This window comes from Petromyzon marinus, unplaced genomic scaffold, assembly GCF_048934315.1.
Source record: "Petromyzon marinus isolate PM22_M1 ecotype Great Lakes invasive population unplaced genomic scaffold, UKy_Petmar_22M1.pri1.0 PM_G_Scaffold_10, whole genome shotgun sequence".
Taxonomy (NCBI): Eukaryota; Metazoa; Chordata; class Hyperoartia; order Petromyzontiformes; family Petromyzontidae; genus Petromyzon; species Petromyzon marinus.
In genome coordinates, this window is record NW_027422651.1 from 2,097,501 (window position 1) to 2,114,972 (window position 17,472).

The 17,472-nt window shown below is 54.9% G+C and overlaps 1 protein-coding gene across 1 annotated transcript in view; it reads right to left on the minus strand.

The window, feature by feature from the left end:
* The window catches only part of LOC142908626 (uncharacterized), a 25,202-nt gene extending 13,268 nt beyond the window's left edge, over window positions 1-11,934 (minus strand). The window contains exons 1-3 of the mRNA XM_076059394.1: window positions 11,803-11,934; window positions 2,403-2,563; window positions 1,686-1,876 (exon numbers count right to left, since the gene is read on the minus strand). Of these exons, the coding sequence (XP_075915509.1) occupies window positions 1,686-1,876; window positions 2,403-2,563; window positions 11,803-11,934 (484 nt within the window). The remainder of the gene's footprint in view (window positions 1-1,685; window positions 1,877-2,402; window positions 2,564-11,802) is intronic.
* Between the last annotated feature and the right edge of the window lie 5,538 nt (window positions 11,935-17,472).

Below are 17,472 nucleotides of genomic sequence, written 5' to 3' on the forward strand. Positions count from 1 at the left end.
GACACTCACACAGAGACACTCAGAGACACACACACACAGAGACACACACACAGAGACACACAGAGACACACACACACAGAGACACACACACAGAGACATACACACAGAGACACACACAGAGACACACACAGAGACACACACACACACACGGAGGCACACACACAGAGACACACACACAGAGACACACACACAGAGACACACACACAGAGACACACACAGAGACACACACACACAGAGACACACAGTGACACACACACACAGAGACACACACAAAGAGACACTCACACACAGAGACACTCACAGACACACAGAGACACACACACACACACAGAGACACTCACACAGAGACACTCACACAGAGACACACACACACAGAGACACACACAAAGAGACACTCACACATAGAGACACTCACACAGAGACACACACAGAGACACACAAAGAGACACTCACACATAGAGACACACACGGACACACAGAGACACACACAGACACGCACAGAGACTCTCCCACAGAGACAATACACAGAGACATTCACACACAGAGACACTCACAAAGAGACACACACAGAGACACTCACACAGAGACACTCACACACAGACACAGACACACACAAAGACACAGACACACACAAAGAGACAATCACACACAGAGACACTCACACAGAGACACTGACACACAGAGACACACACAAACACACATACACACAGGCAGACACACACAGAGACATAGACACACACACAGAGACACAGAGACACTCACATACAGACACTCTACACACAGACATACACACACACAGAGACAGAGACACACAGACACACACACAGACACACACACACAGAGACACACAGTGACACACACACACACAGAGACACACACAAAGAGACACTCACACACAGAGACACTCACAGACACACAGAGACACACACACACACAGAGACACTCACACAGAGACACTCACACAGAGACACACACACAGAGACACACACAAAGAGACACTCACACATAGAGACACTCACACAGAGACACACACACAGACACACAAAGAGACACTCACACATAGAGACACACACAGACACACAGAGACACACACAGACACGCACAGAGACTCTCCCACAGAGACAATACACAGAGACATTCACACACAGAGACACTCACACAGAGACACACAAAGAGACACTCACACAGAGACACTCACACACAGAGACACACTCACACAGAGACACTCACACACAGACACATACACACAGACACAGACACACACAAAGACACAGACACACACAAAGAGACACTCACACACAGAGACACTCACACAGAGACACTGACACACAGAGACACACACAGACACACATACACACAGGCAGCCACACACAGAGACATAGACACACACACAGAGACACAGAGACACTCACATACAGACACTCTACACACAGACATACACACACACAGAGACACACAGACACACACACAGACACACACACACACAGACACACACACACAGACACACACACACAGACACACACACACACACACAGACACACATACACACAGAGACACTCAAACAGAGAGACTCATACACACAGACACACACACACAGAGACACACACACAGACACACATACATACACACAGACAGAGACACACAGACACGCACACAGAGACACACACATAGACAAAGCCACTGACTTGTCTCCAAGGGTAAGACCTCAACCACGACCCAGGGCAAGGAGATTGGTGAGGCCCCCGGTGATGACGATGAAACGGTGGCTCTGACGCGCAGGTGATAGCGGTCACCGGGATGCCGCAGAGCTGAGGAGACATCGCACCGAGTCTCTGTTGTTGCAGCGCAGACGGTCCGCCAGTGGGCTCGTCCATAGCTGCACAGACAGAGACACGGGGAGGAGGTGGTGAGGAGTGGGTGGGTGGGTGAGTGGGTGGGTGGGTGAGTGAGTGGGTGAGTGAGTGAGCAAGCGGGTGAGTGGGCGAGTGAGAGAGTGGGTGAGTGAGTCAGTGAGTGAGTGGGTGGGTGAGTGAGTGAGAGAGTGGGTGGGTGAGTAAGTGGGTGAGTGAGTGGTTGAGTGAGTGGATGGGTGAGTGAGTGGGTGGGTGAGTGAGTGAGTGGCTGAGTGAGTGGGTGAGTGAGACAGTGGGTGGGTGAGTAAGTGGGTGAGTGAGTGCGTTAGTCAGTGAGTGAGTGGGTGGGTGAGTTGATGGGTGAGTGAGTGAGTGAGGAAGCGGGTGAGTGGGCGAGTGAGAGAGTGGGTGGGTGAGTAAGTGGGTGAATGAGTGCGTTAGTGAGTGAGTGGGTGGGTGAGTTGATGGGTGAGTGAGTGGGTGGGTGAGTGGGTGAGTGAGTGAGTGGGTGAGTGAGTGGCTGGGTGAGTGAGTGAGCGACCATCTCACAGTTTGCTCTCCACTCTGTAGGTGACGCTGCTGGTGGCGGGGTTCACGTCAGCTGGTTCCCAGCGGAGTTGTGTCAGCAGGTCTCGAGACTCCACGCGCACATTCAGTGGGGAAGCCGGGGCTGGGGAGATGGGCAAACGGCACTCAGTGTGCGCTAACCACTGCACCACCGCTCCCCACACTCACACACAGTGCGCTAACCACTGCACCACCGCTCCCCACACACTCAGTGCGCTAACCACTGCACCACCGCTCCCCACACACTCACACACACAGTGCGCTAACCACTGCACCACCGCTCCCCACACACTCACAGTGCGCTAACCACTGCACCACCGCTCCCCACACTCACACACAGTGCGCTAACCACTGCACCACCGCTCCCCACACAAACACAGTGCGCTAACCACTGCACCACCGCTCCCCACACACACACACAGTGCGCTAACCACTGCACCACCGCTCCCCACACTCACACACAGTGCGCTAACCACTGCACCACCGCTCCCCACACTCACACACAGTGCGCTAACCACTGCACCACCGCTCCCCACACTCACACAGTGCGCTAACCACTGCACCACCGCTCCCCACACACACAGTGCGCTAACAACTGCACCACCGCTCCCCACACTCACACAGTGCGCTAACCACTGCACCACCGCTCCCCACACACACAGTGCGCTAACCACTGCACCACCGCTCCCCACACTCACAGTGCGCTAACCACTGCACCACCGCTCCCCACACACACAGTGCGCTAACCACTGCACCACCGCTCCCCACACTCACACAGTGCGCTAACCACTGCACCACCGCTCCCCACACACTCACACAGTGCGCTAACCACTGCACCACCGCTGCCCACACACACACAGTGCGCTAACCACTGCACCACCACTCCCCACTCACACAAAGTGCGCTAACCACTGCACCACCGCTCCCCACACTCACTCACACAGTGCGCTTACCACTGCACCACCGCTCCCCACACTCACACACACAGTGCGCTAACCACTGCACCACCGCTCCCCACACACACACTCACACAGTGCGCTAACCACTGCACCACCGCTCCCCACACACACACTCACACAGTGCGCTAACCACTGCACCACCGCTCCCCACTCACTCACACAGTGCGTTAACCACTGCACCACCGCTCCCCACACTCGCTCACAGTGCGCTAACCACTGCACCACCGCTCCCCACGTCCACCACAACCTGGCACCCGATGTATCGACCGGCCCGGCTCACCGTGGCTGCTGCACCACGTGAAGAGGTTGAGGAGGAGGAGCAGCAGGAGGAGGAAGAGTAGGCCAAGTCTAGAGACGAGTTGACGCATCGCCATGGAGCGATCTTTAGTCACGTGGAGAGAAATTCGATTCCCGGTTCGATTAACTATACTCGCATCGATTCTTAATGGGATAACATTAGGAATCGATTATTGTAGAGTAACGGATGTATAGAGTCGATTTAATTTGGGATAACATGGGAATCGATATACGGTTGATTAAGCTAATTAAATCGATTTCCGTTCGGATAACATGAGAATTAAGCGGTCGAAAATGAATCTTAATGAATCGATTCCTACTTTGATTACATGAGAATTGAACATGATCGACTATCGTGTGTGGGTGTGATGCCCACCTGTGTGTGTACCTGTGTGTATGTACCTGTGTGTGTGTGTACCTGTGTGTGTGTACCTGTGTGTGTACCTGTGTGTGTGTACCTGTTTGTGTGTGTACCTGTGTGTGTACCTGTGTGTGTGTACCTGTGTGTGTGTGTACCTGTTTGTGTGTGTACCTGTGTGTGTACCTGTGTGTGTGTACCTGTGTGTGTGTGTACCTGTGTGTGTGTACCTGTGTGTGTGCCTGTGTGTGTGTACCTGTGTGTGTACCTGTGTGTGTACCTGTGTATGTGTGTACCTGTGTGTGTACCTGTGTGTGTGTGTGTACCTGTGTGTGTGTGTACCTGTGTGTGTGTACCTGTGTGTGTACCTGTGTGTGTGTACCTGTGTGTGTGTACCTGTTTGTGTGTGTACCTGTGTGTGTGTACCTGTGTGTGTGTACCTGTTTGTGTGTGTACCTGTGTGTGTACCTGTGTGTGTGTACCTGTGTGTGTGTGTACCTGTGTGTGTGTACCTGTGTGTGTGCCTGTGTGTGTGTACCTGTGTGTGTACCTGTGTGTGTACCTGTGTATGTGTGTACCTGTGTGTGTACCTGTGTGTGTGTGTACCTGTGTGTGTGTACCTGTGTGTGTGTACCTATGTGTGTGTACCTGTGTGTGTGTGCCTGTGTGTGTGTGTACCTGTGTGTGTACCTGTGTGTGTCTACCTGTGTGTGTGTGTGTACCTGTGTGTGTGTGCCTGTGTGTGTGTACCTGTGTGTGTACCTGTGTGTGTCTACCTGTGTGTGTGCCTGTGTGTGTGTGTGTACCTGTGTGTGTACCTGTGTGTGTGTACCTGTGTGTGTACCTGTGTGTGTGTACCTGTGTGTGTATCTGTGGTCCGGCAAAACAACCCCCTACCTCCTCGCGGTGCCGGACGGGCAACTCTGTCGTGGACAGCGCTGTGGGGGGAGATCCAATTTTGATTGGCTCCTCCCCTCATGGCATATGTGTCCACCACAGGGGCTAAACGGGGGCTCTGGACGGGTGCGAGGGGCTGGTAACCCCTCCACCTTCAATTAATTACCACGAAACCACGAATTAAACTGAAATATGTAACAACTAAGCTTGTGCCGGAGGCCCCGGGGGGCCAGGCGTCTATGACGTCTCCTGGCCAAACCCCAATTGGCGGAGCCAGGAGATTGAATACCTACCCTCGGGGCTACTCCAGAAACAACGAAAAGCCACTACGGGTGGCCACGTGGAATGTTCGAACGCTCACTGCAGAGGAGAGGCTGCCACTCCTCTGTCGGGAGCTGGACCGGTACCGCCTGGATCTATGCGGCATTCAGGAGGTCAGGTGGACCGGCTCTGGCTCCTGCCACCATGAGGGGTGGACAGTCCTCTACTCGGGGCAGCAGACTGCCAAACAACAGGGTGTGGGTCTTCTTTTGAACAAAAGAATGAAGGGGGCGTGGGAGCGTGGCGGTGAGGTGTGGGAAGCTGTAAGCCCCAGGCTACTTTGGGCTCGCCTTCCCATCAACCGGAGGCGAGGAATGGTGGTCGTGGTTACTTATGCCCCCACCGAAGATGAACATCCGTGGAGGGATGCAGGCAAAGCCGATGAGTCAGATGCCTTCTATGACCTCCTGTCACAGGTGCTGGCTAAAGTGGCCCCTCGGGAGAGAGTCATCATGTTGGGTGACTTCAATGCCCGAGTTGGTCATGATACTGGCACCTGGTCTGGAGTGATTGGAGGGCATGGGCCAGATCAGCTCAATAACAACGGTAGGAGGCTGCTAGATTTTTGTGCAGCCCATGGGCTTGTAATTACCAACACGCTGTTCCGGCATCGGCGCATCCACACAACATCATGGATGCATGCCGGGTCCAAGCAAGAACATCTGCTGGACTACATAGTGACGGACCAGCGAATGCGAGCCCATGTCCTTGACACCAGGACCTACCGTGGAGCTGATCTGCCCTCTGACCATCGACTAGTCATCTGTAAGATGCGCCTGCCATTCTTCCACTCCGGTGGTGGGTGTACACCCAGGACCCCATTCCAACCTAAAGTGGCCTGGTCTCAGTTATCTGATGAAAGTTGCAAGCGAGAATTTCATCATCGCTTGCGGCTGGGATTGGCATCGTCCCCGACTCCTCCTGATGTCGAGGGTAAATGGGCGAGGTTTAGGACTGTGACTCATGCAGCTGCAATGGCTGCTTTGGGTACGCGGTCCAGACCTCCCCAGACACCCTGGATGAGAGAGGAGTTGTTCAGGATGGTTGAAAAAAAGCGACAGGCCCACTGTCATCGGCTACAGAATCCCACGTCAGAGAATGAGGAGGCTTACCGCAGCCTTCGCTCGGAGGTTCGGAGAGCCGTGAGGCGCTGCAAGGATGGGTGGTGGTCGCGGGTTGCTGAGGAGATGGAGTCTGCCTCAGTGGCCCGTGATCACAAATCTCTATTTAACTCCATCAAAAAAGTAACCTGCATCGCCACACCGATTACCATCATTAGGGGAAAAAACGGTGATCCAATTTCCGACCCCCAGGAACAGGTTTGCAGATTTGCTGAGCATTTCTGTGAGGTCCTGGGGGAGGGAAAATCCCTCAGCCAGGAAAACATCGTGGCACAAAGTGAGGATGACCCTGCTGAGGCTGCGGTGCCTCAAATATTGGATGAAGTCACCCCCTGTGAGTGGCTGGCTGAGGTGCCATCTGCTGAGGAAGTATTGAAGGCGATCCGGAGTCTGAGACCAGGAAAGGCAGCGGGCAGAGATGATCTCCCAAGCGAAATGCTGAGGGAGGGTGGCGTTTGTGCACAGACTGCCCTATATGACATAACAACAGTCTGGACCACTGGATGGGTTCCGCAGGATTGGAAGGATGCCCTGGTGGTCCCCCTTTTTAAGAAGGGGGACCGCACAGACTGTAACAACTACAGGGGCATCTCACTCCTCAGTGTGCCGGGAAAGGTCCTGGCAAGGATTATTCAGCATCGCCTTGCCAGGCACGCTGAGGAGAGGCTTGTGGAGCCCCAATGCGGTTTCAGGAAAGGGCGGTCCTGCACAGATGCCATATTTTCTGTCCGTCTGCTACAGCAGAGGTGTAGGGAATTCCAACAAGACCTACATCTCTGCTTTATTGACCTGGTCAAGGCCTATGATACCATCAGTAGGCCTGGGCTCTGGGTCGTTCTTCGTGCTTTTGGAGTACCTGACCCTCTGCTCACGATCATTAAGGACCTTCATGATGGTGAGCGGGCCCGGGTAAAACTACGTGGCCGGGAGTCAGAGCCATTCCCTGTACACCTTGGGGTGCGACAGGGATGTCCTCTGGCTCCCACATTATTTGACCACGTAGTTCGTGAAGCCTTCAATAGCTGTACCGGGGGAATCTCCATATGGTACAGATATAATGGGAGGCTAATCGATGCCCGGGTGCGGTCAAGGGATGGCTCCCTATTGCTCAACCACGTTATGTATGCTGATGACTTGGTAATAGCTGCTCAGTCAGAGGAGGAGTTGGAGACGCTGCTGCTGAGACTGGAGCGTGCCACTAAGAGGTGGGGCCTTACCATCAGCCCCACCAAAACCAAGCACCTGCCTGGGTATTTTGTACCATCGGACACTCCACCCCCACAACTCCCAATCGGTGATGGGGCAGTTGTGGAGAGAGTGGAGAGTTTCCCATACCTGGGCAGTGTGCTTATGACTGGCTCCAGTTTAACAGCAGAGGTCTCACTCCGAATCAGTCGAGCGGCAATATCTTTTCATCGGTTGCGTAACGCTGTGTGGAAGCTACCTGGTCTGTCGCTCCGCACTAAGCTTCAGGTCTTCTCGGCCACGGTCATTCCCTCCCTTCTCTACGCTTGCGAAACGTGGACCCCCCTAATGGAACATCTTTGCCGGTTAGAAACATTTAGGCTGGCCTGCCTACGATCCATCCTGGGTTTAACCAGACTGGATTGTGTGAGGAGCTCACAAATACTTGAAAGATCTGGGCAGGGTCCCATCGGTGAGCTCCTCCGGTAGGCAAGGCTGCGATGGCTGGGTCATGTAGCCCGCATGCCCAGCCACCGCATGCCGAAACAGCTTTTGTTTGGCCGGATTGAGGGGGCTAAGCGGGCGCGGCACGGGCTAGAGAAGAGATGGAGTGATGTGGTACAGGAGGACGTGGAGCTGAGTGGACTTGCCGATGACTGGTACCAGCGGTCTCAAGATCGGCCTCTGTGGAGGAGGCTCGTGAAGGATGCTACTGGGCAGTTGGAGGCAGTCGCCCTCCAACAACAACGGAGGGCGGAGGAGCGACGCTCACAACAGCGAGCGGAGCGCCGGGTGGCTAAAACACAGCAGGTTGGCACAGTAGGGGGCACAGGTGGTGCATCAGCCAGTCATCTCAGTCAGTCGACCCGTGGCACCTGGGTCTGCCCCGTGACCTCCTGCCAGCGGGCGTTCGACACTTCACATGGCCTCAAGGTGCACATAGCCTGGCACAAGCGTCGTGGTGACGTCACCGCCACTTAGTGGCGAATGGCGGTTGTTGTTGTGTTGTTGTATCTGTGTGTGTGCACCTGCATGTGTGTACCTGTGTGTGTACCTGTGTGTGTGTGTGTACCTGTGTGTGTGCACCTGTGTGTGTGTACCTGTGTGTGTACCTGTGTGTGTACCTTTGTGTGTGTGTGTAGCTGTGTGTGTGTACCTGTGTGTGTGTACCTGTGTGTGTGTACCTGTGTGTGTACCTGTATGTGTACCTGTGTGTGTACCTGTGTGTGTGTACCTGTGTGTGTACCTGTGTGTGTGTACCTGTGTGTGTACCTGTGTGTGTGTGTACCTGTGTGTGTACCTTGGTGTGTACCTGTGTATGTACCTGTGTGTGTGTACCTGTGTGTGTGTACCTGTGTGTGTACCTGTGTGTACCTGTGTGTGTGTACCTGTGTATGTACCTGTGTGTGTGTACCTGTGTGTGTGTACCTGTGTGTGTACCTGTGTGTGTGTACCTGTGTGTGTGTACCTGTGTGTGTACCTGCGTGTGTACCTGTTTGTGTGTGTACCTGTGTGTGTACCTGTATGTGTGTGAGTACCTGTGTGTGTACCTGCGTGTGTAACTGTGTGTGTGTGTGTACCTGTGTGTGTACCTGTGTGTGTACCTGTGTGTGTGTACCTGTGTGTGTACCTGTGTGTACCTGTGTGTGTATACCTGTGTGTGTACCTGTGTGTGCGTACCTGTGTGTACCTGTGTGTGTGTGTACCTGTGTGTTTACCTGTGTGTGTGTGCACCTGTGTGTATGTACCTGTGTGTGTGTGTACCCCCTACCTCCTCGCGGTGCCGGACGGGCAACTCTGTCGTGGACAGTGCTGTGGGGGGAGGGCCAATTCCGATTGGTTCCTCCCCTCATGGCGTCTGTGACCACCACAGGGGCTAAACGGGGGCTCTGGACGGGTGCGAGGGGCTGGAGTCCGAGCCTTGCCTGCCGGAGGAGCTCACCGATGGGACTTTGTCCAGATTTTTCTGGGATTTGTGAGCTCACACAATCCAGCCTGTTTAAACCCAAATTGGATCGTAGGCAGGCCAGCCTGAATGTTTCTAACCGGCGAATATGTTCCATTAGGGGGGGTCCACTTTTCGCAAGCGTAGAGAAGGGAGGGAATGACTGTGGCCGAGAAGACCTGAAGATTCGTGCGGAGTGACAGACCAGGTAGCTTCCACACAGCGTTACCCAACCGATGAATAGATGATGCCGCTCGACTGATTCAGAGTGAGACCTTTGCTGTCCAACCGGAGCCGGTCATGAGCACACTGCCCAGGTATGGGAAACTCTTCACTCTCTCCACAACTCAATCACCAATTGGGAGTTGTGGGGGTAGAGTGTCCAATGTTACAAAATACCCAGGCAGGTCCTTAGTGTTGGTGGGGCTGATGGTAAGGCCCCACCTCTTAGTGGCAAGCTCCAGGTTTAGCAGCAGCGCCTCCAACTCCTCCTCTGAGTGAGCAGCGATTACCAGATCATCGGCATACGCAACGTGGTTGAGCGATAGGGAGCCATCCCTTGACCGCACCTGGGCATCGATCAGCCTCCCATTGTATCCGTGTAGTGGGTTTCGGAGACACTTTGCATAGGTAACTCCTTTATTACAACGCAACACTCCAACAGTCCTCCTGATACACTGCTACAGCCTAGGCACACGGCCTGCCCCTAGCGTGCCGTGACACTGCCTACGCTCTGGGCTCCTCCGCTGTGACCACCCTAGGGGAGGCTACCCTGACCCCACCCAGCCAAGGTGCGGGTCCACACTCTGGCTTCCTCGGACCTCGCCCTTACAAGGGCGTGGGGCCGGGAGTCCCAGAGTCACACCACCACTGGCCCAGAGTCCCACCACCGGCCCAGAGTCCCACCACAGGCCCAGAGTCCCACCACTGGCCCAGAGTCCCACCACAGGCCCAGAGTCCCACCACTGACCCAGAGTCCCACCACTGGCCCAGAGTCCCACCACTGGCCCAGAGTCCCACCACTGGCCCAGAGTCTCACCATAGGCCCAGAGTCCCACCACCACTGGCCCAGAGTCCCACCACAGGCCCAGAGTCCCACCACTGACCCAGAGTCCCACCACTGGCCCAGAGTCCCACCACTGGCCCAGAGTCCCACCACAGGCCCAGAGTCCCACCACCGGCCCAGAGTCTCACCACCACTGGCCCAGAGTCCCACCACCGGCCCAGAGTCCCACCACAGGCCCAGAGTCCCACCACTGGCCCAGAGTCCCACCACAGGCCCAGAGTCCCACCACTGACCCAGAGTCCCACCACTGGCCCAGAGTCCCACCACTGGCCCAGAGTCCCACCACTGGCCCAGAGTCTCACCATAGGCCCAGAGTCCCACCACCACTGGCCCAGAGTCCCACCACAGGCCCAGAGTCCCACCACTGACCCAGAGTCCCACCACTGGCCCAGAGTCCCACCACTGGCCCAGAGTCCCACCACAGGCCCAGAGTCCCACCACTGGCCCAGAGTCCCACCACTGACCCAGAGTCCCACCACTGGCCCAGAGTCCCACCACTGACCCAGAGTCCCACCACTGACCCAGAGTCCCACCACTGGCCCAGAGTCCCACCACTGGCCCAGAGTCCCACCACCGGCCCGCACGGCGTCCCGGCCCTTACAAGTGTTGAGGCGTAAATGACGACTCGGAGGCAGATCTTCATGTAGGGGCTTGCGCCAGTTGTTTTACTGCACGCTCACTGCCTACACTCCACACCCCAGGGGAAGGGTACTGGGGAGGTCCCTAGCACACCCACAGGCTACCCTAGCCTGGTGCTAATCTCCCCCTACCCTGGGTCCCATCGCTCCCCCAGGGGTAGGGTACTGGGGAGGTCCCTAGCACACCCACAGACTACCCTAGCCCGGTGCCAATCTCCCCCTACCCTGGGTCCCATCGCTCCCCCAGGGGTAGGGTACTGGGATAGGTCCCTAGCACACCCACAGGCTACCCTAGCCCGGTGCCAATCTCCCCCTACCCTGGGTCCCATCGCTCCCCCAAAGTAAGGGTACTGGGGAGGTCCCTAGCACACCCACAGGCTCCGCTAGCCCGGTGCTAATCTCCCCCAACCCTGGGTCACAACTCCCAACTTCACACGTTCCTGGCTCCCCGCGACGACCTCGAACACGTCAAGGGGTCCCGACCTAAATACCCCAGGGGGACATGATGTCACCGTCCCGGCCCCCTGTCCGTGACGTCACCGCACGTGACGTCATCGTACCGGAGGGTTGAGCGCGACGTGACGTCACCAACTACCGCCCTACACAAGGACGGCGGGGCGAGGGGGTCCAGGGTCCTACTCGGCTGCTGCCGCCGCCGCCCTTCGTTTTTCGGCTGCGGCTGGCTCCAGATCAGCCAGGGAGGTCCCCTCTGGTGCCTCCTGCCCATCGAGGGGTGGGGCTGTCTGGGGTCCTAGAGCCGAGGGGTGGGGCTGTCTGGGGTCCTCAGCCCCCAGCAGCCCCTCCCCTCTAGGGCTGCCGCTGCAGCCCCTCCCCTGACGGTACGAGGCACCGCTGTTCCATCTATGGCGCTACATCTGTACCAGATGGAAATTCCTCTGGTCTGGTACGGCCATCGAAGGCTTCACGAACTACGCGGTCGAAATAGATGTTAAATAATGTGGGAGCCAGAGGACATCGCTATCGCACCCCAAGGTGTACAGGGAATGGCTCTGACTCCCGGCCACGTAGTTTTACCCGGGCCTGCTCACCATCATGAAGGTCCTTAATGATAGTGAGCAGAGGGTCAGGGACTGCAAAAGCATGAAGAACAACCCAGAGCCCAGGCCTACTGATGGTATCATAGGCCTTGACCAGGTCAATAAAGCAGAGATGTAGGTCTTGCTGGAATTCCCTACACCTGTGCTGTAGCAGACGGACAGAAAATATGGCATCTGTGCAGGACCGCCCTTTCCTGAAACCACATTGGGGCTCTGCAAGCCTCTCCTCAGCGTGCCTGGCAAGGCGATGTTGAATAGACACAGACAGACAGACACACACAGACACACAGACAGCCACACACAGACAACAACAACCGCCATTCGCCACTAAGTGGCAGTGACGTCACCACGACGCTTGTGCCAGACACACACAGACACACACAGACACACAGACACAACAACAACCGCCATTCACCACTAAGTAGTGGTGACGTCACCACGACACTTGTGCCAGGACATGTGCACCTTGAGGCCACGTGGAGTGTCGAACGCCCGCTGGCAGGTCACGGGGCAGACCCAGGTGCCACGGGTCGACTGACTGAGATGACTGGCTGATGCACCACCTGTGCCCCCTACTGTGCCAACCTGCTGGGCTTTAGCCACCCGGCGCTCCGCTCGTTGTTGTGAGCGTCGCTCCTCCGCCCTCCGTTGTTGTTGGAGGGCGACTGCCTCCAACTGCCCAGTAGTGTCCTTCACGAGCCTCCTCCACAGAGGCCGATCTTGACACCGCTGGTACCAGTCATCGGCAAGTCCACTCAGCTCCACGTTCTTCTGTACCACATCACTCCATCTCTTCTCCAGTCCATGCCGCGCCCGTTCAGCCCCCTCGATCCGGCCGAACAAAAGCTGTTGCGGCATGCGGTGGCTGGGCATGCGGGCTACATGACTCAGCCAGCCCAGCATACAGACACACACACAGACAGACACACACACATACACAGATAAGTGATTAAGACCAAAACCTCCTCCTTACTAACCTCATCCAACAACACTGCTCAGCATCCCACTCTGTCTGTGTCTCTCTGTCTGTCTCTCTGTCAGTCTCTCTGTCTGTTTCTCTGTCTGTATCTGTCTCTCTGTCTGTATCTGTCTCACTGTGTCTCTCTGTTTCCCCGTGTCTCTGCTTCCCCATGTCTACCCGTATCTCCCCGTTATCTCCCCGCGTCTCACCGAATCTCCTCGTGTGTCCCCAATCCCGTAGCCACCACCGCCACCACCACCACCGCCGCCACCACCACCACCGCCGCCACCACCACCACCGCCGCCACCACTGCCACCACCGCCACCACCACCACCAATGCCACCACCACCACCACCACCGCCGCCACCACCACCACCACCCCATCCACCTCCCGCTCCTCCCCACCCTCGTCCGCGGTGTCTATGGGAGACGAGGCGACGCTCCCCGCCAGCGGCAGCACTATCTACCCCATCAGCTTGACGGTGGCCATGACGGTGCTGACGGTGCTGGTGCTGCTCCCCTTGCTGATGTGCAACGTGCGGGTCAGTCGGAACGCCAGCGAGCGTCCCGGTGAGCGGCGGTGGCGTTGCGGTGGCTACGTAGATGTGGACTGCCTCGCTTGGTACACGGGAGGGCGTGGGTTGGATCCAGACCCTGACGACGCCTGCTGCTGCTGTATATTTAGAGTTTGCGGTGTCTCTCATAATCATCATCAGCATCACAATGGCTGAGATGTGGACTGCCTCGCTTGGTCCACAGGAGGGCGTGGGCTACTTCCCCGCCCCTGACACCTGTGTATTTGGAGTTTGCGGTGTCTCCCTCATCATCATCGTCGTCATCACGGTGGCTATGAGATGTTAACTACCTCGCCTGGATTATCTACATCATTAGACCTCCTTTGCCAGTACCAAAAAGGGGAAAAACCGTATTATTATTACCTCGCCTGGTACGCAGGAGGTCGTGGGTCCTATCCCGACCCTGACACTTCCTGCGTCTCTACGCGTTCAGAGCCATTTGGCTGCTGCTCTATATTTGCCACCCGACAACGATGATGATGATGACGATGACGACGATGATAATGATGACGATGATGATGACAACGATGATGACGATGACGACGATAATGATAACGATGATGACGATGATGATAACGATGATGACGATGACGACGATGATAATGACAATGATGACGATAATGATGACGATGATGACGATAAGCCACTGAGTTGAGCTGTCACTTGTGGTAGCCGGTGTAGCTTCTACTAAACAAGTGACGTAGTAGCACAGCGGGGGGCTTACCTGGTAAGATACACAAAATATTTGTGTCTATATATTTATTTTTATTTATTTGTTAACCTTTGCTATACCTGGCATGTGCCGACGGCGCGTGTCGTGTTTGCGTGTCGTGTTTGCGTGACGTGTCTGCGTGTCGTGTGTGCGTGACGTGTTTGCGTGACGTGTTAGCGTGTCGTGTCTGCGTGTCGTGTTTGCATGTCGTGTTTGCTGTTGTAACGTTCTGACCTCTGTACCCCCGACCGTACATTTCTGGATTCCTCCTCCTCCTGCTGCTACATGAACACAATATTCCCATTGTGTCCAAAGTCGAATATGTTTTTGTGTTAAGTGGCGTCAATATATAAACGCTGTATCGTAAAACCCGCCACCACCTGACACAGCCAATTAGTCAGGTTTAGTGTCACGTAAACAAAACGTGCCAATTAGTTACTAGTTTATAGTGTACTGTACAGTGTAGTGTATAGTGTAGTGGACAGTGCAGTGTACTGTCCAGTGTTGTGTGTAGTGTAGTGTACAGTGTAGTATACTTGTTCAGTACTAACCGGTAGTGTGTTGGAGAGTAAACCCACAACGACGTTCACAATTCAAGTACCTGTTGACACCTCACCGCTAATTACAACAACCACAACCGGCATCATCATCATCATCGGGCCAGATGATGATGATGATACTGCTGCTGGCTGTTGTTTCAAGTTCCGTGCCTTGTGAGTGTTTTCTCCCCACCCTGCGTGATCTTCTCGTTCCCCGGCAAACGAGCGAGGGCGGAACACCCCAGGCCTGGTCCCCAAGCCTGATATTGTCTCTGCCGAGTGCAGGTAGCCACCGCCGCCGCCACCGCCGTCACCACCGCCGCCGCTGCCACCGCTGCCACCGCCGCCGCCGCCACCACCGCCGCGGTGGAGCAGAAATCGGAACTTTAGGACCTCGTCCCCGCCCCCGGTTGACACCGCTGGATGAAAGCCGCTCCCCAAGTCGTCGCCACACCAATCACACCGCGCGGTGGCTAGATGTCGACCACCTCGCCTGGCACGCGGGAGGTCGTGGGTTCCATCCCGACCCCTGACGATGCCTGCCGCCGCTGGATATTTCTGAGTTTGTCCCATAGACTCACCACACAGAGACCCATAGACTCATCACACAGAGACCCATAGACTCATCACACAGAGACCCATAGCCTCACCACACAGAGACCCATAGACTCATCACACAGAGACCCACAGACTCACCACACAGAGACCCACAGACTCATCACACAGAGACCCATAGACTCATCACACAGAGACCCATAGACTCATCACACAGAGACCCAGAGACTCACCACACAGAGACCCACAGACTCATCACACAGAGACCCATAGACTCTTCACACAGAGACCCATAGACTCATCACACAGAGACCCACAGACTCACCACACAGAGACCCATAGACTCACCACACAGAGACCCATAGACTCACCACAGAGAGACCCATAGACTCACCACACAGAGACCCATAGACTCATCACACAGAGACCCATAGACTCACCACACAGAGACCCATAGACTCATCACACAGAGACCCACAGACTCACCACACAGAGACCCACAGACTCACCACACAGAGACCCACAGACTCATCACACAGAGACCCATAGACTCATCACACAGAGACCCACAGACTCACCACACAGAGACCCATAGACTCACCACACATAGACACCCACAGACTCATCACACAGAGACCCATAGACTCACCACACAGAGACCCACAGACTCACCACACAGAGACCCATAGACTCACCACACAGAGACCCACAGACTCACCAGACTCGCACAACTTTATCGATGGCCCGGTGGGTGGTGGTGGTGGTGAGGCTGTGCGTGCGTTGTTGGGGCGCGTCCACGATGTATCTTCCAGAACGATCCCGAGAGAGTCGACAGAGAATCGTCGTCCGTTCGACTCGCCCCCACCCAGGGGGGGTGGGGGTGGGGGCGTTTAGCGCGTCACGGTTCTGTTTGACGTCGCCACGTGCCCCGGCGTTGGTTGTGGGTCACGTGGTCTGTCGTAGCCTCGTCCCCTCTCTCCCTGCCTGCCTGCCCCCAGACTGAAGGGGGCCTGGCAGCTGTTTTGTTGTTTGCTGGAGACATCGCGGTGGTGACGGTGGTGGTGACGATAATAAAGGTGGCGAGTTCACTTACCTGGGCTGGAACTCCTCCTCCTCCTCTTTACAGGTGGATGCGTGATGTTGTGCACGGGACTTGAACTAAAAACGAAACTTTTATTTTTTACCGGGTAAGGCCCTCGTTGAGATGCGGCGTAGCTCTCTTGCAGGAAGGCCCTGACCTGGCCGTTACAAATGATAGCTCTAGCAATTCGGTTTATTATCATCATCGTCGTCATCATCACGTGGACCTTTAGAGCGGTTGACAAATACTCAAACTATTTGAGATTTGTTAAAACTTGCATTTTGTGTGAGCCACGTGGAGGTATCCACACTGTAGCGCAGAAATCTAAGGCCACAAAAGCAATCGTTTACTTTGAGGCTAAAGCAATCTATTAGTTAATGATTCCTTAACGCACTGCGTTTTATTTGTTTGCCTCCACGAGTGTGCAAGGACTGTAAGTAATATTTATTTAACGATGAGTGAATGTATTTAATAAACACATTTTTTCCAAAAAATAGATGTTTGCAAAATACATTCATTTATTTAACACGCAAATTTATTATTAGATATCACTATCAATTTTTTACTGCTTCATAATTTATTCAATAAAAATTGTTTATTGAATATAAAAATTATAATATAAAAATTGTTTATTGAATAAATAAATATATCTCTTTCCTTTCTTTGTTTTCCTTTAATTAGTTTCTTAAACGAGGATTCTTTATTCATCCTCAGTTTACATTCTCTCAATGGGAGCTCTGTATAGAAGCGCAGCACCACAGTCAGGTAGAAATTGAAGGCAGCA